Source organism: Haliaeetus albicilla, chromosome 26 (genome assembly GCF_947461875.1).
Source record: "Haliaeetus albicilla chromosome 26, bHalAlb1.1, whole genome shotgun sequence".
Taxonomy (NCBI): domain Eukaryota; kingdom Metazoa; phylum Chordata; class Aves; order Accipitriformes; family Accipitridae; genus Haliaeetus; species Haliaeetus albicilla.
This window is the reverse complement of record NC_091508.1, coordinates 3,771,308-3,796,697: the sequence shown is the minus strand read 5'-3', so window position 1 is coordinate 3,796,697 and position 25,390 is coordinate 3,771,308. Positions and strand designations below refer to the sequence as shown.

General features: G+C 47.4%; 4 protein-coding genes across 4 annotated transcripts; all 4 read right to left on the bottom strand.

Moving 5' to 3' along the window:
- Positions 1–319: 319 nt before the first annotated feature.
- On the bottom strand, positions 320–20,274 carry LOC138682185 (zinc finger CCCH domain-containing protein 11A-like). The gene is made up of 13 exons (XM_069772018.1): positions 20,221–20,274; positions 19,916–20,035; positions 19,166–19,289; positions 17,465–17,545; positions 16,876–16,986; positions 16,066–16,120; positions 15,702–15,805; positions 15,426–15,491; positions 14,379–14,879; positions 13,650–13,723; positions 12,618–12,942; positions 12,136–12,305; positions 320–391 (listed from the first exon to the last, which is right to left on the bottom strand). The coding sequence occupies exons 1-13, from the start codon at positions 20,272–20,274 to the stop codon at positions 320–322; spliced, it is 1,857 nt and encodes a 618-aa protein (XP_069628119.1).
- On the bottom strand, positions 642–5,500 carry LOC138682122 (zinc finger CCCH domain-containing protein 11A-like). The gene is given in 11 exon segments (XM_069771835.1): positions 642–665; positions 791–960; positions 1,210–1,275; positions 1,486–1,581; positions 2,683–2,763; positions 3,302–3,438; positions 3,740–3,777; positions 3,779–3,942; positions 4,391–4,514; positions 5,142–5,261; positions 5,447–5,500. Coding segments are annotated over 11 exon segments (1,074 nt in total).
- On the bottom strand, positions 7,022–10,140 carry LOC138682121 (small nuclear ribonucleoprotein E-like). The gene is made up of 5 exons (XM_069771834.1): positions 10,129–10,140; positions 9,888–9,914; positions 9,297–9,359; positions 8,977–9,059; positions 7,022–7,154 (listed from the first exon to the last, which is right to left on the bottom strand). Exons 1-5 carry the CDS (start codon positions 10,138–10,140, stop codon positions 7,022–7,024), a joined length of 318 nt encoding a protein of 105 aa, XP_069627935.1.
- A 1,521-nt stretch (positions 20,275–21,795) lies between the features above and the next one.
- Positions 21,796–24,919, bottom strand: LOC138682136 (small nuclear ribonucleoprotein E-like). Its single transcript, XM_069771862.1, has 5 exons — positions 24,908–24,919; positions 24,667–24,693; positions 24,076–24,138; positions 23,756–23,838; positions 21,796–21,928 (listed from the first exon to the last, which is right to left on the bottom strand). Exons 1-5 carry the CDS (start codon positions 24,917–24,919, stop codon positions 21,796–21,798), a joined length of 318 nt encoding a protein of 105 aa, XP_069627963.1.
- Between the last annotated feature and the right edge of the window lie 471 nt (positions 24,920–25,390).

Below are 25,390 nucleotides of genomic sequence, written 5' to 3'. Positions count from 1 at the left end.
TTGTCGCCAGAGACACTTTGCCACCTTTACGAATTTGACTGCAAAAAGGTTACCAAGTCAACCTCTGCAGGCGTTCAGAAAACCCAAGAAGCCACTGAAAAGCTGTACCAACTTGCAGCATTTTCAGACAAGAATCTAGATAAGCAGTCCAGCCAGCTGCTAGAAACTTATTATTTCAGACGAATTTTTCCTCTGCTGGATTTTGGCATGAAGTATCTCAAAACTCTAATCTTTCCACGTGTGGGAAAAAAAAAAAAAACAAACAACTTAGTTTCACGTGAAAGGCACACTGATCAAGAAAAAGAACAAGTTGTGGTTGTTACCTGGTTTGGGGTTTTCCTCTCCCGCGTATGGAGAGGAGGCTGCCCTCTGGCAAAGCCGGAACAACAGCCTAGGAAGAAGCAAGATGGTTTTTAGGATACACAGGTCAAAGACTGCTTTGCAGATTCTTCCTCCGCTGCTTCTCCTCTGGCATTGCTGAGCCTTAACCAAAATACAGAGCCAGGGCACACCTGAAGAAAAGTTAGCGTTCCCTTAACGTTTACTAACGACCTTGGGTCTTTTTGAAGAACGCAGCATTAATGGACGTAGCAGAGCATTATGTAAACACTGCCATTCACCTCGTAAAAAGCAGAAAGGTACTACAAGCGTCCTGGCGACCGCTTCTGGATTTAAAAGGGAACAGAGACCCGTAGAACGTTTCAGTCTTCCATCTTTTCTCCAAGAGGAGGCTACAACTTGGGCATAAATTTTACTAGGGACCCACTACTGCCTCAGCCGCTCTCCTTACCACAGCTGCTTTTTTAGCTGAAGGCTCCTTCCCGTCGCCACCAGTGGCACTCGGTGGCTTCACAGCCGCCACGGCAGACGGATGACTCTCGGCTGCCTTACGTTTCAGTGGCTGCTTTCTGGGGAAGGTGGCTTTCCCATCCAAAGGCTTCAGGCACACCTGCGGTTTGGCTAGAGTAAAAGGAAGAGAGAACTGATGCAGTCTTGCTCTGCCTCAGGAAAAAAACCCAACAAACAAACAGGTTCTCTTAACAGCACCACAATCCTTCTAGTTAAGTGTATTTAGCCAGCAGCTAAACAGGACAGCTTCAGCACTCGAGCAAGGGGAATCAGGCAGGTTTTTTTAAATTAACTTTTAGGGCCGTAGGAAAGCTCACGGAAAGACAAAAGGGGAAAGCATACTTAATAGCCAGTTTGTACCTGTCTCTGTACGGCTCTGTTCAGAGGGCAGTCCTAGCCTCTCCTTCAGAGACCTGGGGACTTGAACTACAAGAGAGAACAGAAAAAGTTCGGCAGACTGCATAAATCTCCATTTGGTGTTCACGTTTCACAATGAGAGCCATCACTTCACCGGGATTCAGAGCTACCTTGAGCCCTCAACCAACACGCAAAAAGAACCACTAGAAGAAAGGACAAACAGCAAACCTAAACAGAAAATCTGTGCATCAAATCCAGATGTCTGCTTAGTAGCTGCACCTCTCTTTGGTGCGTTGTCAGCATTCTCCAGAACCTCTGTCTTCTTCCCCAGCCTGTCAGCAAGGTTGCGCTTTAATGGAAGGACACTTCTACCAGCTTCAGAAGGAGAGAAAACAAGCAATACTTGAAGAACGTTTCTCTGGAGGAGGATTTTAGAACAGTCAGCCACAAACTTCAATGCTTCCAGGGATCTTTTCTTAGATTTGCCTTTCAGCTGCTAACCAAATTTGCCACTTCTGCCTGCCGCCAATACACATCTCTGCCAAAATGGATTTTCCTCCGGCACGCAGCAAAAATACCCTTAAACATAGTCACGTTTAGATGAGGGCACCCGAACAACAGCTCACAAAAAGTTCTTAGCTATGGAGGCTTTCTGTTTTCCCATCCTCTCGCCAAGATTCACTTGAATCACAGGCTCCTCCCCTAAAACAAAGACTAATCTCTTCACTGCACAGAAACCAGTAGCCACTAAGAGCATTGTCCTTCTAGCCCACGTCCCAGCAAAAGGCACTCTTCTGGTAGCCAAACCACAGAAACGAGTGACTACGCGTAGTAGTAGTGCCACACATTTTTTGCCTTTCAAAGGAATTTGTGCAGATCTGAACACCACCACTTATACACAGACTCCTATCACGCTACTGTCCGCAAGTGCCACCGTCAGCCTCGTCAACGCTTCAAAAATTGCCTACTTGTATAATACCATCTTCTATAGGTCTGCCCTTTCATTACTGCCCGCTTTTTCCACTTATCCCCTTTTTTGCATACTGACACTCGTATTGACATTAGCCTCTCTCTCTGCTGCTGCTTCACTTAACCCAACCGCTACTTCTGCCACGTGCTGTCGACACATTAGCTCCTTCACAAATCTCACTCAACTTCAGGAACATGAGAGTCCAATCAAGCACACTGGAGAGTCTGTAAGGTGGTGTAATACATGATGAGCTACGGCTTAATGTCAGGCTGATAAAAACCGCTTCTGGATCTTTTATTGCAACACAACAACCTGAGCACCTACAAATGCCAAATACTTGCAATCAAACCAGGGCCTTGAAGCATAAAAGCATGGTTTTAATTAGAAAAGGCAGCACCAGCAGGCTAACCTGTCTGAATTATCTTAATTATTACTTGACCTTTTTGACTGAGGAGCCATGAAATGGAAACAATAGTATTCACTACAAGTAGGGGATATTAACTCACCACCTTGGCTTTTTGTTTTTTTCTTTAGTTTCTCCAATTTGATTTCTTCAAGTGTTTTTATTCCAAAATTTAAATTGTCCTCTGAAAACAGAAAATGGTTAATGAAGCTGAGGCCTAAAGGCACATGTTGAAGAGCACACATCCTCAAGCTTCTTACAGCTCAGAACCCTTCCAAAGTCTTCCAAATAAACCCTCTCAACACTCCCCACCAGTAAAAAAAGCCATAGAACGGATGGGTATTTTGGTAAGCAATTGGCACCTTTCTTCAACCCTCCTCCCATCCTACAGAGTAAAACCTACCGTTTTAAGCATTTTAATCCATCTACACGATATTAGATTCCTCTATCATTACATATTCCTTCCCACAGTGTTTGAAAGGACACATTTGCAGGCATTTAAACTCCACGCTGTGGCTCTATTTTCTTTTACAAAAGTCAACAGGGAGGAGTTGACTTGTCTGACCCAAGGGACATACGACATTATTAGAGAGGAATGAGCTCGTGGAAATAACTGACTCCATCCAGCTACCCGATGCTCTATCGTAGTTTTAGAACATATCGCTTTGGAGTTAATCGTCAAGTTCTCCTTCCAAGCCATCCTACTACAGCTGCTAGAATACCTTGCTTTGTATTAGCCCTGCCTTTCCTAGTGGAAATTATCTGCGATCCACTACGGGTTTCTGTTGCCGGTTGCTGGACAGGTGTTTTAGTTTCACCTCCATCTTCAGAAAGCTGCTCTGAACGTCCAAAATAAAACCTATTCAGTTATGGAGCAGGGATTATACAAGACGTTTCATGCTCATGTAGCTCGTACAATGACATTTCAGTCCACGGTTCATATTCTGTTCGTATTCTTAACTACAAGCAACTGTTTGTGGAAGGCTTTTTTTAAACAGCTGTATTGACTTGATAAGCTCATATAAGCAAGAGCTATACCGGGGAAAAAATATTTAAGACTCCAGACTCTCGTCCGTAGCTTTAAACACTACACAGTTCAGGTACTCTGTGAATTTATACATTCACCTCCGGCAGAAATGCCTTCAGTAAGTAAAAAGTACCCATCTTCATCATCATCTGCAGCACTGATTACAACTGCCTGGAGGATGTGTAGGACTTGGGACCTTTTCAGAGCTTTCCACTTTCATCACCCCCCTCAGCTGCGGAGAGGGACTCGACTGCACAGAAAGTCTGTTTTGCTGCAGTGACGCCTGAGCCATTTTCACATCATCTTCTGCAGGCTCAGGTGGACTTGGAAGCGTAGCTAGAGGAAGACGAGGATCATCTCTCATTTGGCCATGTAAAACTTTCACCCCAACCTTGCACTCACTGCCTAGATACGGTAGATAAGGTAGATAACCCACCTGGCTGCTGAATTCAGAGTTTCCTATTCCCCACCCCTACGAACACACTAGGAACAACGGCTTCCCTTCACACACTCATCTCGCCACCCTACCCTCCAGAAAAGATTACATGAGGGGAAAGCAACCTGGAGTGCAAAGATCACACAAAGCACAGAGAAGCTGAGCATGAAAGAAAGAATTAAATACCAGAATTACAGTCCGTTTAGCTGAGAGCCTGTGACTGCACGCTTCTCCCTACACTCATCAGTGAGCAGTTACTCGATGCCTTCTACGGCATTGTACCCACTCCTGAGTAATATTCAGAATTAATTCTTTAATGCTTAAAGGAAAAGGACCCAAGAAACTCACTTCTGCTTGGCGGGAAGAAGCGCCCATCAACATAGCGTCCTTTCGTGTGACGGAAGGTGCAGTTGGATTTTTGACAGCCAGCTGGTTGATTCTCCCAGTAGCAAGGGATCTCACTGCGTTTTTTCTGAAGACAGACAGAAAGAAAAGCTCATGGTAACACTCGCCTTAGGCTTGCTAAGAGACATAGTTACACGTCATGCCAGAGAGAGGGCTATCGCAGTGCAGTGCGGAAACATCGTTCCAAAGGGCAGTCTATCACTGAAAGCATTGCAGGGCAGATCGACAAAGTTTGCGTACGCTGTAACTACTACATATTATCTAGCTTTCCTGTCATTCCGTTGGAGAAGACGGGGGCTCACACACATCAGTTCAGGGTGGGCTAAACTAAGACAATGTGCAAAATACTGGGATTATTCAGAGGGAAAAAAATGCCTTAAACTGCCTAGCTTGAATCTATCTCAAGTTATCTTTCAGAGCCTTATTTCCTTCCCATCTTCTCCCTCCCCACCCTGTGCTACCCCAAGACGTCAGAACAACGCCAGCACCTAATACAAAAATGTCTTGCTGAGATATACCTAAGAAATTGATCTTTCTTCCCCCAACTTCCTCCCACCCCCCTCCAAGTAACGGAAACCAGTATCCTTTGAAAGCAAGTAAATCTATCACGTACAAGCACATTCAGGCTGCCGACAGCAAGGAAAAATGCTTTCAGGGATTTAGTTGGAGAACACATCTTTAGCCAAACACTCACATCGACTTCCATGTGTCTGAATCTGCAGGTAGTCTTGAAACAGCGACCCTCCTGCCACAGCCTGCACACTCTCTCATTTCCCAGAGCGGCCGCACAGTGGCGGAAGGAACAGCTGTCTCCCTGTAACCAAAAGGAAACCCACAAAGAGGAAATTAAAACAGTACAGCCTCCAGAATTATCCATGCTAGTAGAACTGGACGCAGAATCGAACTGCTTGTGAAGTTAACAGAAATCTGGATGCCTCCGCCCCCTCCTCTCCTAAAAACTCAACAAGAAACCCCAAAGCAAAAGAAGCCCAAACATACCTTGTCACAGGTGGAATAGAAATAGAAGTAGCAGTCGTCCCCTTGCTTGGACATAATCGACACCGTCTGAGAACCAGCTCAGGTTCGAAGGCTTCGCTCTCAACAGGGACTTCCTCCCGTCCTGGCAAGAGCTGGCTTCGCTCTTTCTTGGACGGAAAGTCTCCTGATGGCTTGAGCGGTCAAATCTTCTTTTTCAAAGTAACCCTAAAGAAAGGTATCAGTAAGTGAAAAAGAAGAAACAGTCCTACTCCCTGGTCTAACCTTCCAGCTTGCTGACCTGCCTGTGTCCTGTACCAAAGACCAAGAAGGGAACAAAACTTTTTTGTTGCACCCCAACAAACGCACGAGAGGAGTACTATTGCACCTACCTGTGGGTACTTGCGGGTTATAAAGCACAAAGTATTTCACTTGGGCAGTCTCTCTTGCTGCTCTACTTTGTGCCTTTAATCGCTTACAAAAATAGTAAAGATGCTTAACGCCCCCCCTGTGTATCAGGACAGTCAGATCACAAGGAAGGCAGAGCACCAGGAACTACATGTTCTCATCCCCCTTGTCAATCTGTCAGCCTTACCCCAGCCGCAAACAGCTGATGATGATTTACCTGCTGGTTACCGCACTCCACTAGGCTGACAGCGCCCTCGGTGTCACAAGTTACACAGAGAACGCTGCACTATGATGCGTATGCAAACCACCCAGCATGTCGTCTGAAGCACAGGACAAGCTCTTGCTAACACATCTCGTTCTCTGCATGAGAATCTGAAGCCAAGTTGTCCAAAGCTGAAGCAGAACAGTCAGAATTTCCACTCTTTACAGTTGTTTTAGTCAACTCGACCTGTTAAATACTGTCTGGACACACATACACATACCCGTTCATGCACACGCCAAGAGCGAGGGATGATAAAGTCAGCAAGAGCGATAGTAAAAATTAGAATGTGGGGCTATTTGCCACAGCAGACTGCATAAAAAGTCTCTCATTTTGAGGGAACCGGCAAACCCAAAAGATCTACATAACAGTTTGATGAATATGCCTTCAAGGCTGATGCTTTATAACACGAGTGATTTTGGGGTCAGCACACAAGCAGGCATACCTACGTACACGCATACAGTATCAACGTTTCTATACACACGAGCGTGCACAGCACATGGTGCACGATATCCGTAGCGAGAGCAACTCTCAGCCCTAATCGGACACGCGGAGTTGCAATCAATTAACAGCAGGGAGACAGCAGATCGAGGATACAGCAAGCTTTGAGAGGCAGGGAAATGCTTCCTTTGCAAGTGGCATGGCTGCGTGATACCAAGAATTTGGAATTACACTGATTTTCGGAAAGAATTTGTTCTCTTTTTACATCAGAGCCAATGCTACAAGTTTGCCATCATACGCTGTTCTCTAATCCATAAATCCATCATCATGCATTGCAGCAAGATCACGGAAGGTTTGAAAAGATGGCTTAGGTCCAGTTCGACAGCTGATGATTTTTTGGTGCCTCCAGCGCTGAAACTGATCTTCCCTAGCCACAAGCAGGTTTTTTGGATGCAAAGTCAGATACTGTGATTCTTACTGTTCTAAAGATACTAAATGCCATAAAACCTGCAACCACACCAGATAAAGCTCAAATTCAAGCGGTTCTGACCCCTTTCATTCCCATGCTGCGCGCTTCTGTGCAAGTATTTCTGACTCTCTTGGACAAAACGGAATGAAATAGTTCTTACGAGTTAATGACAAAAGGTTGGAACCTTCTACTCACACAAACACTAGCGGATTTTCCAGGATTTTTCTTTTTTTCTGGCAGGGGATTTTCCCAAATCTGAAATAAAGAGAGGGCAAGTTGGGTTCTCCTGTTAGTTACTGGGTTTTGACTGCTTGGCAAAGGGAATTGTTACGGGTTTGTGTGGCGGGGTTTTGGTAGCAGCGCAGGGGCCGCAGGGGTGGCTCCTGTGAGAAGCTGCTCGAAGCTCCCTCAGCTCGGAGTCGGACCCGCCTCTGGCCCAGGCCGACGCAATCAGCGACAGCGGCAGCGCCTCTGGGATGAAATATTTAAGAAGGGGAACCTGCAGCGAGTAGGGGGATTAGGAATGTGAGAGGAACAGCTCTGCAGATACCGGGGTCGGGGGGGAGGAGGGGCGCCTGAGGAGGTTGATGCCCCTGCAGCCCATGGAGCTGAACGGTGGAGCAGAGGCCCCCCAAGATGGCCGTGGCTCCATGGGAAAGCCCGCGCTGGAGCTGTGTGTGGCTGAAGACCGGCCCGCGGAAAGGACCCACGCCAGGGAAGTTTGTGAGGAACTGCAGCCCGCGGCAAGGACCAGACCTTCCTGAAGGACAGTCTCCCGTGGGAGGGACCTCACGGTGGAGCAGGGGCCGAGTGCGGAGTCCTCCTCCCCCTGAGGAGGAAGGAGGGGCAGAGACAACCTGTGAGGAACCGACCCCAGCCCCCATGCCCCGCCGCCGGGGGGAGGAGGGAGAGAAACCCGGGAGTGGAGTTGAGGCGGGAAGGAGGGAGGGGTGGGGGGCAGGTGGTCGCAGGTTTGGTTTTGCTTCCTAATATCCTTGGCTTGTTTGGATTTGCAGTAAACTAAACTGATTTTGTTTCTTCCCCAAGTTGAGCCTGTCTTTTGCCCGTGACCATAAGGGGCGAGTGATCTCTCCCACTCCTTATCTCCACCCACGAGCCTGCCTTATGTTTTCTGCTCATCCCACCGTGGCCCGGGGCGGCGGGGGGAGAGGAGAGTGAGCAAGCGGCTGCGTGGTGCTTTGTTACCGGCTGGGCTTCAACCACAACGGGAGTGAGACCAGTTGTTAAGCGCGAGGTTTCCTTCCCTTCCTCAGTATTGATGGGACTGTTCACTTTTCACCCTTAGCACCTTCAAAAACAGACTCTTGTGTCATACAGATTCCTACGCATCTCCTCCTAGAAATTACTGGATGTGTTACTGATGCCATTGATAATTAAATGAAGTTTCAAGCACGATTTCTGCAGTTTGCACAAGCCAACTCTTAAATGGAAGGCAATTAAGGACCACCGCTTTGCCCAGCAGAGGCATTCCAACACCAATCAGGAGGAATTCACGGTCTAGAAGGTGCCATTTCTTTTCCCTAGGAAGTGAGACACACCTGTACAGTGCAACTTTACTATGTCCACCACCATGGGGGGAACAAGAGAAATCCCCTCAGATCTAGCTCTTTTGAATGTCCAAGCAGCTCAGCATTTCGCTTGTCGCCTTCCATATTCCTGAGCAGGAGTTTGACTGGACCCCTCCAGCCACCCGGGCTGCAGAAAAAGTGCAGCGCAGTCCATCCGTTGTTACACACATTTGAAAGACAAAGACTCAGGCAGAGGCAGATTCTTTCTCCTTCACGTTCAACAAAACCACCAGCTCAAGAAACAGCAGGAACCGAGACCTAGCCAGTATCCGCTCACTGTACTCCACACTCAACACTCTTCACAGGTTTTGTGCTTTGAAGCCTTGCTACGGGGAAGGCTCACGCAGCCACGTTTCAGGCGTCGCTCGGCTTACACAGACATACTGACATACCCAGCTCTTTCCTTGATTTTGGTTTGGAGCGAATTTCCTCTGCGTCGTCTGGCACCAAGTTCCTATATTCATCAAAGCCCTAAAAATAAGCAACAAAAGCCGCCGCTGAGCTACGTGCCCTGCTCTAAACTTCAGCAACAACACCACAAGCTATCGTGAGCTGTGCTGACGTGGGCTGGACAATTAAGACTATTAATTGGAGAGGCACGAGGTATTTCCACCCCCCATGCTAGTTTTTCCTGACAGGAAGAAACAGTTTTATGAATTGGAAGAACAACCAACAAAATACCCAATCCAAAGACATCCTGATACTCACAATGATGCAGCCTTCTAGCCGCATGTTCACTTGCTCATAAAGCCACACCTGGATCCTGGACCTCTGCAAAACGATGGAGGGGGAGAGCACAACAGGAACAGAAACACTCCACACAATTTTGTCCTCTCCTGTGCATTAAGAACTCCCTGCTGCCGACAGCTTTGTAACACTCGAGGCAGTAACTCTCACGCGTGGTTTCAGCAACGTCCTAAGCCATTTTTAAGGTGGTAGACTATTCTGGAAATCCTCTCTGCCTTCACTGGCGAACACGCAACAGTACAGGCTTTAGGACTGTCACGGAAAACATCCCTGCACACGTGACTGCAAGAGCAAACGCCTCTTACAAAGGTAACTCCTTAAGGTGAGAAGGAAAAACGCCCAACTCGGAACTAGCTGTTCTTCTCACGGATCGCAACGACAGCAAGTTCTTCAGTTCAAGCGAGACCGGCTCCAAAAACCCCATCCCGACCTCGGAAAGACCCGTCCGGCGTGCCGCCCCGCTCCCCACACGGCTCGAAGGGCCCTGCGCAAGAAGCACCGGGACGTTCCTCTCACACGGGGCCGAAGCCGCGGCAGCCCGGCGGTACTCACGTTCTGCAGGTAGCGGAAGATGAGGTTCTGGAGCGGAGCGTTAAGGACGCCCCACAGACAGACCACGCACCCCCACCTTTCCTGCCCCAGGGTTCGGTAAAAACGCTGTTAACTGCTGTCATGGGGAACAGCTCAACTACCGGTGAAGGTGGAGGTGGCCAGGCTATGTTTCATACAGGACCTTCAGGAGAATACGAGCATAACAGGGAAGAAGAAAATATTTACAGAAACCATGGCGTACACCAAACCCCATCTCCGCGGACAGAGCCTAGGCCGGGGACAGGGAAGGCTGACGACAGAGCAGGAGGAGGGAAGCAGCGAGGGGGAAGCCTTCCTCGCCGGGCTCTCGCGCGCTCTTCCTCTCTCCCAAAGTCCACGACCGACCGACCCATGCTGGCAGAAGTCTCAGCGGGAGAAAGTCCTTCGGCAGGATAAAGCGTCGGCAGCTTGGGGCTGGGTGACCCTTCTGGAGCCGGAACAGCACTTTGCTCAGTTTTGGTTTCAGACCTTTCCTCTAGGAACGAAGACAGCACAGTGGATTATCAAAGCACGCAAGTGTTTTCTTCCAAAGAGAAAGTATTGACAATCCACTCCGACAACCGATTTTTCCTCTGCCAGCAGCAAATGCCTGAGGGCCGCCCCACCTTCACAAATCCTCGTAGGAAGAGAAGAGACTCAAGTTCTTCAAAAATTTAAGAAAATGATTCAAAAGGTAGCTGCTAGGGAAAACGATCCCTGGTGGCAGGGTACACAAGAGACCCCAGTCTCAGCTGTCTTCTGCAGGGTCACAAATTCAGACCGCATGTCTGACCAGCAGGGAAGTTTAGGACAACTGTGTGCAGATACTCCCAATGTCTACCAGTTCACCTGTGCTTTAAGACTCCTTGCAAAGCCTCAGCTAGGAAAAGAATCACCTCTGGGTATCCAACAAAATAATCAGTTTCAATTTATTTCTTTCTTTATTTTCAGCCGTCGATCAGTTCACCAATTTCCATGAAGAAGTCATCCTCATCATTCTCTGGGTCCATGTCAATTTTGTCTTCCTGTTTGCCTCCTGAGATTTCCCAAAGGAACTGCTCAAAGTCGTCTTCCACAGAGAAGGGCCCTGAGAAGCTCAACCGGCGTTTCTTTACGGCTATTTGTGAGGAAGCTGAGGTCGAGCTTGAGACCTCTGACGGTGCCACAGAGTCTGCCAGGCTTCCAATGTGCAGTTCAGGACTGGGAAGAACAAGAAAGAGAGCAAATCAGCGTATGACATTCCTTAAGCAGAGAGATGTTTTCTGCAAACCAGCTCTTAAAATGGTAGTTAATCCCTCCTACCCCTCAGCCTTACGCAGGGATTGTTATTCAATTAACCTGGGGCTGCTTCTACAGTCCAATGTATCAGCAGGTACATTTTGCACTTTGGGGATTTATCCGCGAAGACACAGCATCTGGGGTCTGGCAAAGAAGGTTCCGTTTTTGTCGCCAGAGACACTTTGCCACCTTTACTAATTTGACTGCAAAAAGGTTACCAAGTCAACCTCTGCAGGCGTTCGGAAAACCCAAGAAGCCACTGAAAAGCTGTACCAACTTGCAGCGTTTTCAGGCAAGAATCTAGATAAGCAGTCCAGCCAGCTGCTAGAAACTTATTATTTCAGACGAATTTTTCCTCTGCTGGATTTTGGCATGAAGTATCTCAAAACTCTAATTTTTCCACGTGTGGGAAAAAAAAAACAAACCAACTTAGTTTCACGTGAAAGGCACACTGATCAAGAAAAAGAACAAGTTGTGGTTGTTACCTGGTTTGGGGTTTTCCTCTCCCGCGTATGGAGAAGAGGCTGCCCTCTGGCAAAGCCGGAACAACAGCCTAGGAAGAAGCAAGATGGTTTTTAGGATACACAGGTCAAAGACTGCTTTGCAGATTCTTCCTCCGCTGCTTCTCCTCTGGCATTGCTGAGCCTTAACCAAAATACAGAGCCAGGGCACACCTGAAGAAAAGTTAGCGTTCCCTTAACGTTTACTAACGGCCTTGGGTCTTTTTGAAGAACGCAGCATTAAGGGACGTAGCAGAGCATTATGTAAACACTGCCATTCACCTCGTAAAAAGCAGAAAGGTACTACAAGCGTCCTGGCGACCGCTTCTGGATTTAAAAGGGAACGGAGACCCGTAGAACATTTCAGTCTTTCATCTTTTCTCCAAGAGGAGGCTACAACTTGGGCATAAATTTTACTAGGGACCCACTACTGCCTCAGCCGCTCTCCTTACCACAGCTGCTTTTTTAGCTGAAGGCTCATTCCCGTCGCCACCAGTGGCACTCAATGGCTTCACAGCCGCCACGGCAGACGGATGACTCTCGGCTGCCTTACGTTTCAGTGGCTGCTTTGTGGGAGAGGTGGCTTTCCCATCCAAAGGCTTCAGGCACCCCTTCCGTCTGGCTAGAGTAAAAGGAAGAGAGAACTGATGCAGTCTTGCTCTGCCTCAGGAAAAAAAAAACAACAAACAAACAGGTTCTCTTAACAGCGCCACAACCCTTCTAGTTAAATGTATTTAGCCAGCACAATTCCACTGCCATTTCCCAGACTCTCGGCAGTATTTTCCACACCGTAAACTCTGTTTACCAACAAGCCATAAGAAGGAGCAAAGATATTACAAAAAGGAGCCAGAGTTACAACGTGAAAATTGTCACCCTCTGCCTTTCTTTCAAAGCATGACCTAAAGTAACTCTTTAACATACAGTCAACACTTACTTTCAGCTAACCATTCCAGAAGTTGAGCTGCCCGTTTCCCTGGTGATACGGCAGCACCCTTTCGGGGGCTTTCAACCCCATCTCCCGGAGATTTCACCAATATCCTCTTTGGAAGCTGATAAGCTGACCCTGAAACCACACTGGATTCAGGACTCCCTGATGCTGCAGTTTTATCCTTGATTGCCTGTTCAGTAGGAGATGGCACAGCAGCTGCTTCCTTCTGAAGCTTCTCTTCTTGGCGTTGCTTCAGTTGCCGCTTCTCCCACATTATCTCTTCAAGGCTCTTCACTTGAACTTTAGAATTAGTTGCACTCTGATCAGAGGGCTGGAAGGAAACAAAAGAAGAGGACTAAGGGGACAAAAATCTATGGAGATTTCATTCAGAAAATCTCAGTAGCAATCCCTCTGAAATAGCTCCGTGTGCAACAGAGCATGTTAATACCATTCAGATCTGACATTTTTCCCCATAAAACGTTGCCTGTAACCTGTAACAAGATCCATGCTTTGCTGTGGAAATAGTTTCAAAAGCCTACAATTCCCAACACAGCAAGCTTCTTCAACAGAGCAGAAGACTCTAGCTGTAATCTAGTACATTCTTTTTCAGCAACAGGAAGCCATACAAGCTCCCCCAAGACAGCATTCCCTGACAGACTGATTTCCTCTAATACAAACCTCCAGCCTTTTCTATTAAAGTTCTTAGCCCAGGATTTTAAGATCTCCTTCTTCCAGTCTCACAGATAAAGTCACGGAGAAGAAAAACATTAACCTCGCAGATTTTATCTGGTGCTAATAGGGTTTCTTATTCACTGTCAGGTATAATAAGATTAATTCAAAGCTTGGGGTTTAACACGTTGTCTGGAAATGCTATTCAAAGTAGTGACAGGACTTGCGACAGCACTGCAGCGCTTACCAAATGCGGAAAGGTAGGAACACACTCAAACTGGGAGCATGCAGCCAGTTACAAACAAAACATAACAAAATGTATCAAAAACTGTATGAATAGATAGATGTATGTCTTCACAAAGGACTCACCTCTGCAGCTGCAGAGACAGCTTTGGGAAAAGGCTTGCTCAATTCCACTATCATCTTTTCTTCTCTTCCAGGTGCTTCAAAACAAGAAAAAAAAAAAAAAAAAAAGAAGATCATCAGTTTGTCAACAGCAGAAATAAAGAAACCTGGCTACCTCTGTTTCCTTGTTCTGTCTATTTCCTCATGTCTAATAATGGGACAGAGGGAAAGGCTACAGTAAGCAATCCCTGCACCGTTCCAGCTCTCTTTCCCTCAATCGCACTATTCTCTTTTTACGTGGCTTATATAATCCAAACGGTATCTTTAGCGCTCTGCCAATTTTGACAAAAACTGGCCCTCACATTAAGAAGTTGATACATGCTTTGCAAACATAGATACATCAATAACTGAATTAAACAATGCATATGCCAAAGAGGAAGGTAAGCCTGGATTCAGCCCAGGGAAGATCCCATACCACAAGCGGATGGCAGAAAAAACAGAAGCAAGAAACTAGGCTACAAAGCTCCTCAGTGGAAGAATTTTCCAGTGGGAAATACAGAAAGCTATCACGCGATTCATGGAAAAGAATATGGTTGCATATTCTGGCACTTCCTTGCCTTCTGACTTTGTAGCCTTAAACTCTTCTACCCTCTACGATATGCAGAAGGAAAAAGCAAAGCAAAACCTCAGCAAACTGAATTTGCTCGACAGGGGAAGCGCTTCACCAGGGCAGGTATCAAATCACCTTATTACCTATTAGCTTTGTGATCCGTAACAACCTCCTCCCTGTCGGGGCAGGTTCAGGTTGTGCTGGTGGAGCTGGCACTTTTCCTCCACTCTGCTGCATCTGCAGAGCTTTCTCCCGCTTGATTTCTTCCAAGGTTTTAACACGCACTTCTCCTGCTGGCTTGGCTTTACGTGCCGGCTCTGCCGGGCGTGCTTGGCTGAGCACAGACGGAGCAAGTGTGCTCTGCTTCTTGGGTTTGCTCTCAACTTTTGTCTTGGTAGGAAACTCTTTTGTGTTTTGCTTCTCTCGTTCCAATCGTTTGTGGTTTTTTTCAGCCAGGGAGCCTGAGAAAGTTTTGACGTGAACTGCAGGGGAAGGTCTTGCCCCCAAGCTGGGATCTTCTGTTTTACAACGTCCTTCAGTCTGGGGTTTCACTTGGGGTTCTCCTCGTCTCCGATTAGTGCTCTCAAGTCGAATTTCCTCCAGTGTTTTCACATGGATCTCTCCTGCTGGCTTAGCAGCCTTCTCTGTCATCATCAAAAAGAAAGAGAAGCACCAACATTTAAGGAGAGTCCAGCAATATTTAAAGTCTCCAAAATCTGTCACAGTACTAAGGAAAACTAGGTTTGCGTGATCCCAAGAATGCATCTTAGGACAGCACCATTCTGCACGGTATTCTCCTCCTTTAAGCCACTTGTATTTTGAAAACTAGTGCTATCCGGAGAGAGTGGCGACACAAACAGCATTAGTTTATTTTATTTTGTTACTTTCTCAGACCGTTGTCTCTCTGTTCGCATCTCAAACTCCTGCTCCTGGCAGTGCTTCTGTCCTACTTGTGCGTAAGCATACTGCAGCTTCTGAGGGTTCACAGCAGTTTTCAAGCGGAAACCTTGATGAGGCACGAGTGGACAGTACACCCCCCCTCTAGAGCCAGATCTCTGACAGTGGCTAAACAGGACAGCTTCAGCACTCAAGCAAGAGGAATCAGGCAGGCTTTTTAAACTAATTTTAGGGCTGTATGGAAGTTCATGGAAAGACAAAAGGGGAAGGCATACTTAATAGCCAGTTCGTACCTGTCTCTGTACGGCTCTGTTCAGAGGGCAGTCCTAGCCTCTCCTTCAGAGGCCTGGGGACTTGAACTACAAGAGAGAACAGAAAAAGTGCGGCAGACTGCATAAATCTCCATTTGGTGCTCACGTTTCACAATGAGAGCCATCACTTCACTGGGATTCAGAGCTACCTTGAGCCCTCAACCAACACACAAAAAGAACCACTAGAAGAAAGGACAAACAGCAAACCTAAGCAGGAAATCTGTGCATCAAATCCAGATGTCTGCTTAGTAGCCGTACCTCTCTTTGGTGCGTTGTCAGCATTCTCCAGAACCTCTATCTTCTTCCCCAGCCTGTCAGCAAGGTTGCGCTTTAACGGAAGGACACTTTTACCAGCTTCAGAAAGAGAGAAAACAAGCAATACTTGAAGAACGTTTCTCTGCAGGAGGATTTTAGAACAGTCAGCCACAAACTTCAATGCTTCCAGGGATCTTTTCTTAGATTTGCCTTTCAGCTGCTTACCAAATTTGCCACTTCTGCCGCCAATACACATCTCTGCCAAAATGGATTTTCCTCCTGCACGCAGCAAAATTACCCTTAAACACAGTCACGTTTAGATGAGGGCACCTGAACAACAGCTCACAAAAAGCTCTTCCCTATGGAGGCTTTCCGTTTTCCCATCCTCTCACCAAGATTCACTTGAATCACAGGCTCCTCCCCTAAAACAAAGACTAATCTCTTCACTGCACAGAAACCAGTAGCCACTAAGAGCATTGTCCTTCTAGCCCACGTCCCAGCAAAAGGCACTCTTCTGGTAGCCAAACCACAGAAACGAGTGACTACGCGTAGTAGTAGTGCCACACGTTTTTTGCCTTTCAAAGGAATTTGTGCAGATCTGAACACCACCACTTATACACAGACTCCTATCACGCTACTGTCCGCAAGTGCCACCGTCAGCCTCGTCAACGCTTCAAAAATTGCCTACTTGTATAATACCATCTTCTATAGGTCTGCCCTTTCATTACTGCCCGCTTTTTCCACTTATCCCCTTTTTTGCATGCTGACACTCGTATTGACATTAGCCTCTCTCTCTGCTGCTACTGCACTTAACCCAACCGCTACTTCTGCCACGTGCTGTCGACACATTAGCTCATTCACAAATCTCACTCAACTTCAGGAACATGAGAGTCCAATTAAGCACACTGGAGAGTCTGTAAGGTGGTGTGATACATGATGAGCTACGGCTTAATGTCAGGCTGATAAAAACCGCTTCTGGATCTTTTATTGCAACACAACAACCTGAGCACCTACAAATGCCAAATACTTGCAATCAAACCAGGGCCTTGAAGCATAAAAGCATGGTTTTAATTAGAAAAGGCAGCACCAGCAGGCTAACCTGTCTGAATTATCTTAATTATTATTTGACCTTTCGGTTGAGGAGCCATGAAATGGAAACAATAGTATTCGCTGTTACCTTGCTTTGTAGACAGACTCACAGTTCTTACTACCGTCCGTACAATTTCCTTTTCTGGCACAGGAATAGCCCGAGATTGGAGCGGAGGAACAGAAACTCCTGAAGGACCTTCTGATCATAGCAAGCAAAACATGAGGATGTTTAGGGAAAAAGAAAACAACTAAAAAAACAAACAACCAACCAAAATAAAAGAACTATCACAAAGACCAAAGACATTAGTTATCCATTACTGTGAAACATACAATGACCACTGCATGTAAATAAGAGAAATGAGCAATTTCCCTTTGATTTGCCCTTGGAATTCCAATCTAGAATATCAGCTGTTGGAGTTTAAGAAAACAGATTGCATGCCAAAGTAGCTCAAGGCCTGCAACTAAGCATGGAAGTCTGTCCCTCAAGCGGTTCTCAGCTGCAATCACCTCCCAGTCTGAACCCAACAGCCCCCAAAATTTTCCTTTCTCGTGCCAAGAATTGTATTCACCATTGCATAGCCAGCTATCCAGGTAGTATCAGAAGCTTAAAAAAAAAAAAAAAAAAAAAAAAAAAAATGAAGGTGAACAGAACGCAGAAGTAAGGGATCTTAACTCACCACCTTGGTTTTTTGTTTTTTCCTTTAGTTTCTCCAATTTGATTTCTTCAAGTGTTTTTATTCCAAAATTTATGTTGTCCTCTGAAAACAGAAAATGGTTAATGAAGCTGAGGCCTAAAGGCACATGTTGAAGAGCACACATCCTCAAGCTTCTTACAGCTCAGAACCCTTCCAAAGTCTTCCAAATAAACCCTCTCAACACTCCCCACCAGTAAAAAAAGCCATAGAACGGATGGGTATTTTGGTAAGCAACTGGCACCTCTCCTCCCATCCTACAGAGTAAAACCTACCGTCTTAAGCGTTTTAATCCATCTACACGATATTAGATTCCTCTGTCATTAGACATGGCTTCTTCCCACAGTGTTTGAAAGGACACATTTGCAGGCATTTAAACTCCACGCTGTGGCTCTATTTTCTTTTACAAAAGTCAACAGGGAGGAGTTGACCTGTCTGACCCAAGGGACATACGACATTATTAGAGAGGAATGAGCTCGTGGAAATAACTGACTCCATCCAGCTACCCGATGCTCTATCGTAGTTTTAGAACATATCGCTTTGGAGTTAATCGTCAAGTTCTCCTTCCAAGCCATCCTACTACAGCTGCTAGAATACCTTGCTTTGTATTAGCCCTGCCTTTCCTGGTGGAAATTATCCGTGATCCACTACAGGCTTCTGTTGCCGGTTGCTGGACAGGTGTTTTAGTTTCATCTCCTTCTTCAGAAAGCTGGTCTGAAAGTCCAAAATAAAACCTATTCAGTTATGGAGCAGGGATTACACAAGACGTTTCATGCTCATGTAGCTCGTACAATGACATTTCAGTCCACGGTTCATATTTTGTTCGTATTCTTAACTACAAGCAACTGTTTGTGGAAGGCTTTTTTTAAAAAGCTGTATTGACTTGACAGGCTCATATAAGCAAGAGCTATACCGGGGAAAAAATATTTAAGACTCCAGACTCTCGTCCGTAGCTTTAAACACTACACAGTTCTGGCACTCTGTGAATTTGTACATTCACCTCCGGCAGAAATGCCTTCAGTAAGTAAAAAGTACCCATCTTCATCATCATCTGCAGCACTGATTACAACTGCCTGGAGGATGTGTAGGACTTGGGACCTTTTCAGAGCTTTCCACTTTCATCACCCCCCTCAGCTGCGGAGAGGGACTCGACTGCACAGAAAGTCTGTTTTGCTGCAGTGACGCCTGAGCCATTTTCACATCATCTTCTGCAGGCTCAGGTGGACTTGGAAGCGTAGCTAGAGGAAGACGAGGATCATCTCTCATTTGGCCATGTAAAACTTTCACCCCAACCTTGCACTCACTGCCTAGATACGGTAGATAAGGTAGATAACCCACCTGGCTGCTGAATTCAGAGTTTCCTATTCCCCACCCCTACGAACACACTAGGAACAACGGCTTCCCTTCACACACTCATCTCGCCACCCTACCCTCCAGAAAAGATTACATGAGGGGAAAGCAACCTGGAGTGCAAAGATCACACAAAGCACAGAGAAGCTGAGCATGAAAGAAAGAATTAAATACCAGAATTACAGTCCGTTTAGCTGAGAGCCTGTGACTGCACACTTCTCCCTACACTCATCAGTGAGCAGTTACTCGATGCCTTCTACGGCATTGTACCCACTCCTGAGTAATATTCAGAATTAATTCTTTAATGCTTAAAGGAAAAGGACCCAAGAAACTCACTTCTGCTTGGCGGGAAGAAGCGCCCATCAACATAGCGTCCTTTCGTGTGACGGAAGGCGCAGTTGGATTTTTGACAGCCAGCTGGTTGATTCTCCCAGTAGCAAGGGATCTCACTGCGTTTTTTCTGAAGACAGACAGAAAGAAAAGCTCATGGTAACACTCGCCTTAGGCTTGCTAAGAGACATAGTTACACGTCATGCCAGAGAGAGGGCTATCGCAGTGCAGTGCGGAAACATCGTTCCAAAGGGCAGTCTATCACTGAAAGCGTTGCAGGGCAGATCGACAAAGTTTGCGTACGCTGTAACTACTACATATTATCTAGCTTTCCTGTCATTCCGTTGGAGAAGACGGGGGCTCGCACACATCAGTTCAGGGTGGGCTAAACTAAGACAATGTGCAAAATACTGGGATTATTCAGAGGGAAAAAATGCCTTAAACTGCCTAGCTTGAATCTATCTCAAGTTATCTTTCAGAGCCTTATTTCCTTCCCATCTTCTCCCTCCCCACCCTGTGCTACCCCAAGACGTCAGAACAACGCCAGCACCTAATACAAAAATGTCTTGCTGAGATATACCTAAGAAATTGATCTTTCTTCCCCCAACTTCCTCCCACCCCCCTCCAAGTAACGGAAACCAGTATCCTTTGAAAGCAAGTAAATCTATCACGTACAAGCACATTCAGGCTGCCGACAGCAAGGAAAAATGCTTTCAGGGATTTAGTTGGAGAACACATCTTTAGGCAAACACTCACATCGACTTCCATGTGTCTGAATCTGCAGGTAGTCTTGAAACAGCGACCCTCCTGCCACAGCCTGCACACTCTCTCATTTCCCAGAGCGGCCGCACAGTGGCGGAAGGAACAGCTGTCTCCCTGTAACCAAAAGGAAACCCACAAAGAGGAAATTAAAACAGTACAGCCTCCAGAATTATCCATGCTAGTAGAACTGGACGCAGAATCGAACTGCTTGTGAAGTTAACAGAAATCTGGATGCCTCCGCCCCCTCCTCTCCTAAAAACTCAACAAGAAACCCCAAAGCAAAAGAAGCCCAAACATACCTTGTCACAGGTGGAATAGAAATAGAAGTAGCAGTCGTCCCCTTGCTTGGACATAATCGACACCGTCTGAGAACCAGCTCAGGTTCGAAGGCTTCGCTCTCAACAGGGACTTCCTCCCGTCCTGGCAAGAGCTGGCTTCGCTCTTTCTTGGACGGAAAGTCTCCTGATGGCTTGAGCGGTCAAATCTTCTTTTTCAAAGTAACCCTAAAGAAAGGTATCAGTAAGTGAAAAAGAAGAAACAGTCCTACTCCCTGGTCTAACCTTCCAGCTTGCTGACCTGCCTGTGTCCTGTACCAAAGACCAAGAAGGGAACAAAACTTTTTTGTTGCACCCCAACAAACGCACGAGAGGAGTACTATTGCACCTACCTGTGGGTACTTGCGGGTTATAAAGCACAAAGTATTTCACTTGGGCAGTCTCTCTTGCTGCTCTACTTTGTGCCTTTAATCGCTTACAAAAATAGTAAAGATGCTTAACGCCCCCCCTGTGTATCAGGACAGTCAGATCACAAGGAAGGCAGAGCACCAGGAACTACGTGTTCTCATCCCCCTTGTCAATCCGTCAGCCTTACCCCAGCCGCAAACAGCTGATGATGATTTACCTGCTGGTTACCGCACTCCACTAGGCTGACAGCGCCCTCGGTGTCACAAGTTACACAGAGAACGCTGCACTATGATGCGTATGCAAACCACCCAGCATGTCGTCTGAAGCACAGGACAAGCTCTTGCTAACACATCTTGTTCTCTGCATGAGAATCTGAAGCCAAGTTGTCCAAAGCTGAAGCAGAACAGTCAGAATTTCCACTCTTTACAGTTGTTTTAGTCAACTCGACCTGTTAAATACTGTCTGGACATACGTACACATACCCGTTCATGCACACGCCAAGAGCGAGGGATGATAAAGTCAGCAAGAGCGATAGTAAAAATTAGAATGTGGGGCTATTTGCCACAGCAGACTGCATAAAAAGTCTCTCATTTTGAGGGAACCGGCAAACCCAAAAGATCTACATAACAGTTTGATGAATATGCCTTCAAGGCTGATGCTTTATAACACGAGTGATTTTGGGGTCAGCACACAAACAGGCATACCTACGTACACGCATACAGTATCAACGTTTCTATACACACGAGCGTGCACAGCACATGGTGCACGATATCCGTAGCGAGAGCAACTCTCAGCCCTAATCGGACACGCGGAGTTGCAATCAATTAACAGCAGGGAGACAGCAGATCGAGGATACAGCAAGCTTTGAGAGGCAGGGAAATGCTTCCTTTGCAAGTGGCATGGCTGCGTGATACCAAGAATTTGGAATTACACTGATTTTCGGAAAGAATTTGTTCTCTTTTTACATCAGAGCCAATGCTACAAGTTTGCCATCATACGCTGTTCTCTAATCCATAAATCCATCATCATGCATTGCAGCAAGATCACGGAAGGTTTGAAAAGATGGCTTAGGTCCAGTTCGACAGCTGATGATTTTTTGGTGCCTCCAGCGCTGAAACTGATCTTCCCTAGCCACAAGCAGGTTTTTTGGATGCAAAGTCAGATACTGTGATTCTTACTGTTCTAAAGATACTAAATGCCATAAAACCTGCAACCACACCAGATAAAGCTCAAATTCAAGCGGTTCTGACCCCTTTCATTCCCATGCTGCGCGTTTCTGTGCAAGTATTTCTGACTCTCTTGGACAAAACGGAATGAAATAGTTCTTACGAGTTAATGACAAAAGGTTGGAACCTTCTACTCACACAAACACTAGCGGATTTTCCAGGATTTTTCTTTTTTTCTGGCAGGGGATTTTCCCAAATCTGAAATAAAGAGAGGGCAAGTTGGGTTCTCCTGTTAGTTACTGGGTTTTGACTGCTTGGCAAAGGGAATTGTTACGGGTTTGTGTGGCGGGGTTTTGGTAGCAGCGCAGGGGCCGCAGGGGTGGCTCCTGTGAGAAGCTGCTCGAAGCTCCCTCAGCTCGGAGTCGGACCCGCCTCTGGCCCAGGCCGACGCAATCAGCGACAGCGGCAGCGCCTCTGGGATGAAATATTTAAGAAGGGGAACCTGCAGCGAGTAGGGGGATTAGGAATGTGAGAGGAACAGCTCTGCAGATACCGGGGTCGGGGGGGAGGAGGGGCGCCTGAGGAGGTTGATGCCCCTGCAGCCCATGGAGCTGAACGGTGGAGCAGAGGCCCCCCAAGATGGCCGTGGCTCCATGGGAAAGCCCGCGCTGGAGCCGTGTGTGGCTGAAGACCGGCCCGCGGAAAGGACCCACGCCAGGGAAGTTTGTGAGGAACTGCAGCCCGCGGCAAGGACCAGACCTTCCTGAAGGACAGTCTCCCGTGGGAGGGACCTCACGGTGGAGCAGGGGCCGAGTGCGGAGTCCTCCTCCCCCTGAGGAGGAAGGAGGGGCAGAGACAACCTGTGAGGAACCGACCCCAGCCCCCATGCCCCGCCGCCGGGGGGAGGAGGGAGAGAAACCCGGGAGTGGAGTTGAGGCGGGAAGGAGGGAGGGGTGGGGGGCAGGTGGTCGCAGGTTTGGTTTTGCTTCCTAATATCCTTGGCTTGTTTGGATTTGCAGTAAACTAAACTGATTTTGTTTCTTCCCCAAGTTGAGCCTGTCTTTTGCCCGTGACCATAAGGGGCGAGTGATCTCTCCCACTCCTTATCTCCACCCACGAGCCTGCCTTATGTTTTCTGCTCATCCCACCGTGGCCCGGGGCGGCGGGGGGAGAGGAGAGTGAGCAAGCGGCTGCGTGGTGCTTTGTTACCGGCTGGGCTTCAACCACAACGGGAGTAAGACCAGTTGTTAAGCGCGAGGTTTCCTTCCCTTCCTCAGTATTGATGGGACTATTCACTTTTCACCCTTAGCACCTTCAAAAACAGACTCTTGTGTCATACAGATTCCTACGCATCTCCTCCTAGAAATTACTGGATGTGTTACTGATGCCATTGATAATTAAATGAAGTTTCAAGCACGATTTCTGCAGTTTGCACAAGCCAACTCTTAAATGGAAGGCAATTAAGGACCACCGCTTTGCCCAGCAGAGGCATTCCAACACCAATCAGGAGGAATTCACGGTCTAGAAGGTGCCATTTCTTTTCCCTAGGAAGTGAGACACACCTGTACAGTGCAACTTTACTATGTCCACCGCCATGGGGGGAACAAGAGAAATCCCCTCAGATCTAGCTCTTTTGAATGTCCAAGCAGCTCAGCATTTCACTTGTCGCCTTCCATATTCCTGAGCAGGAGTTTGACTGGACCCCTCCTGCTACCCAGGCTGCAGAAAAACTGCAGCGCAGTCCATCCGTTGTTACACACATTTGAAAGACAAAGACTCGTCGCAGGCAGAGGCAGATTCTTTCTCCTTCACGTTCAACAAAACCACCAGCTCAAGAAACAGCAGGAACCGACACCTAGCCAGTATCCGCTCACTGTACTCCACACTCAACACTCTTCACAGGTTTTGTGCTTTGAAGCCTTGCTACGGGGAAGGCTCACGCAGCCACGTTTCAGGCGTCGCTCGGCTTACACAGACATACTGACATACCCAGCTCTTTCCTTGATTTTGGTTTGGAGCGAATTTCCTCTGCGTCGTCCAGCACCAAGTTCCTATATTCATCAAAGCCCTAAAAATCAGCAACAAAAGCCGCTGCTGAGCTACGTGCCCTGCTCTAAACTTCAGCAACAACACCACAAGCTATCGTGAGCTGTGCTGACGTGGGCTGGACAATTAAGACTATTAATTGGAGAGGCACGAGGTATTTCCACCCCCCATGCTAGTTTTTCCTGACAGAAAGAAACAGTTTTATGAATTGGAAGAACAACCAACAAAATACCCAATCCAAAGACATCCTGATACTCACAATGATGCAGCCTTCTAGCCGCATGTTCACTTGCTCATAAAGCCACACCTGGATCCTGGACCTCTGCAAAATGATGGAGGGGGAGAGCACAACAGGAACAGAAACACTCCACACAATTTTGTCCTCTCCTGTGCATTAAGAACTCCCTGCTGCCGACAGCTTTGTAACACTCGAGGCAGTAACTCTCACGCGTGGTTTCAGCAATGTCCTAAGCCATTTTTAAGGTGGTAGACTATTCTGGAAATCCCCTCTGCCTTCACTGGCGAACACACAACAGCACAGGCTTCAAGACTGTCACGGAAAACATCCCTGCACACGTGACTGCAAGAGCAAACGCCTCTTACAAAGGTAACTCCTTAAGGTGAGAAGGAAAAACGCCCAACTCGGAACTAGCTGTTCTTCTCACGGATCGCAACGACAGCAAGTTCTTCAGTTCAAGCGAGACCGGCTCCAAAAACCCCATCCCGACCTCGGAAAGACCCGTCCGGCGTGCCGCCCCGCTCCCCACATGGCTCGAAGGGCCCTGCGCAAGAAGCACCGGGACGTTCCTCTCACACGGGGCCGAAGCCGCGGCAGCCCGGCGGTACTCACGTTCTGCAGGTAGCGGAAGATGAGGTTCTGGAGCGGAGCGTTAAGGACGCCCCACAGACAGACCACGCACCCCCACCTTTCCTGCCCCAGGGTTCGGTAAAAACGCTGTTAACTGCTGTCATGGGGAACAGCTCAACTACCGGTGAAGGTGGAGGTGGCCAGGCTATGTTTCATACAGGACCTTCAGGAGAATACGAGCATAACAGGGAAGAAGAAAATATTTACAGAAACCATGGCGTACACCAAACCCCATCTCCGCGGACAGAGCCTAGGCCGGGGACAGGGAAGGCTGACGACAGAGCAGGAGGAGGGAAGCAGCGAGGGGGAAGCCTTCCTCGCCGGGCTCTCGCGCGCTCTTCCTCTCTCCCAAAGTCCACGACCGACCGACCCATGCTGGCAGAAGTCTCAGCGGGAGAAAGTCCTTCGGCAGGATAAAGCGTCGGCAGCTTGGGGCTGGGTGACCCTTCTGGAGCCGGAACAGCACTTTGCTCAGTTTTGGTTTCAGACCTTTCCTCTAGGAACGAAGACAGCACAGTGGATTATCAAAGCACGCAAGTGTTTTCTTCCAAAGAGAAAGTATTGACAATCCACTCCGACAACCGATTTTTCCTCTGCCAGCAGCAAATGCCTGAGGGCCGCCCCACCTTCACAAATCCTCGTAGGAAGAGAAGAGACTCAAGTTCTTCAAAAATTTAAGAAAATGATTCAAAAGGTAGCTGCTAGG

Bases quoted from the DNA above. Each gene is read 5' to 3' on its own strand.
- LOC138682121 (XM_069771834.1), bottom strand. The intron at 9,060-9,296 runs GTGAGTATCAGG...GCTTATTTTTAG, and splicing joins GGCTAGAAGGCTGCATCATT to GGCTTTGATGAATATAGGAA. The intron at 7,155-8,976 runs GTCAGTATGTCT...TTAACTCGTAAG, and splicing joins TCAAGGAAAGAGCTGGGTAT to AACTATTTCATTCCGTTTTG.
- LOC138682185 (XM_069772018.1), bottom strand. From the start codon at position 20,274: ATGTCCAAGCAAGGGGACGACTGCTACTTCTATTTCTATTCCACCTGT. The intron at 19,290-19,915 runs GTGAGTGTTTGC...GTCTGTCTTCAG, and splicing joins TCAGACACATGGAAGTCGAT to AAAAAACGCAGTGAGATCCC. The intron at 17,546-19,165 runs GTGAGTTTCTTG...TTCTGTTTTCAG, and splicing joins CTTCTTCCCGCCAAGCAGAA to AGGACAACATAAATTTTGGA.
- LOC138682136 (XM_069771862.1), bottom strand. The intron at 24,139-24,666 runs GTGAGTACCGCC...ATCATTTTGCAG, and splicing joins TCTTCCGCTACCTGCAGAAC to AGGTCCAGGATCCAGGTGTG. The intron at 21,929-23,755 runs GTCAGTATGTCT...TTAACTCGTAAG, and splicing joins TCAAGGAAAGAGCTGGGTAT to AACTATTTCATTCCGTTTTG.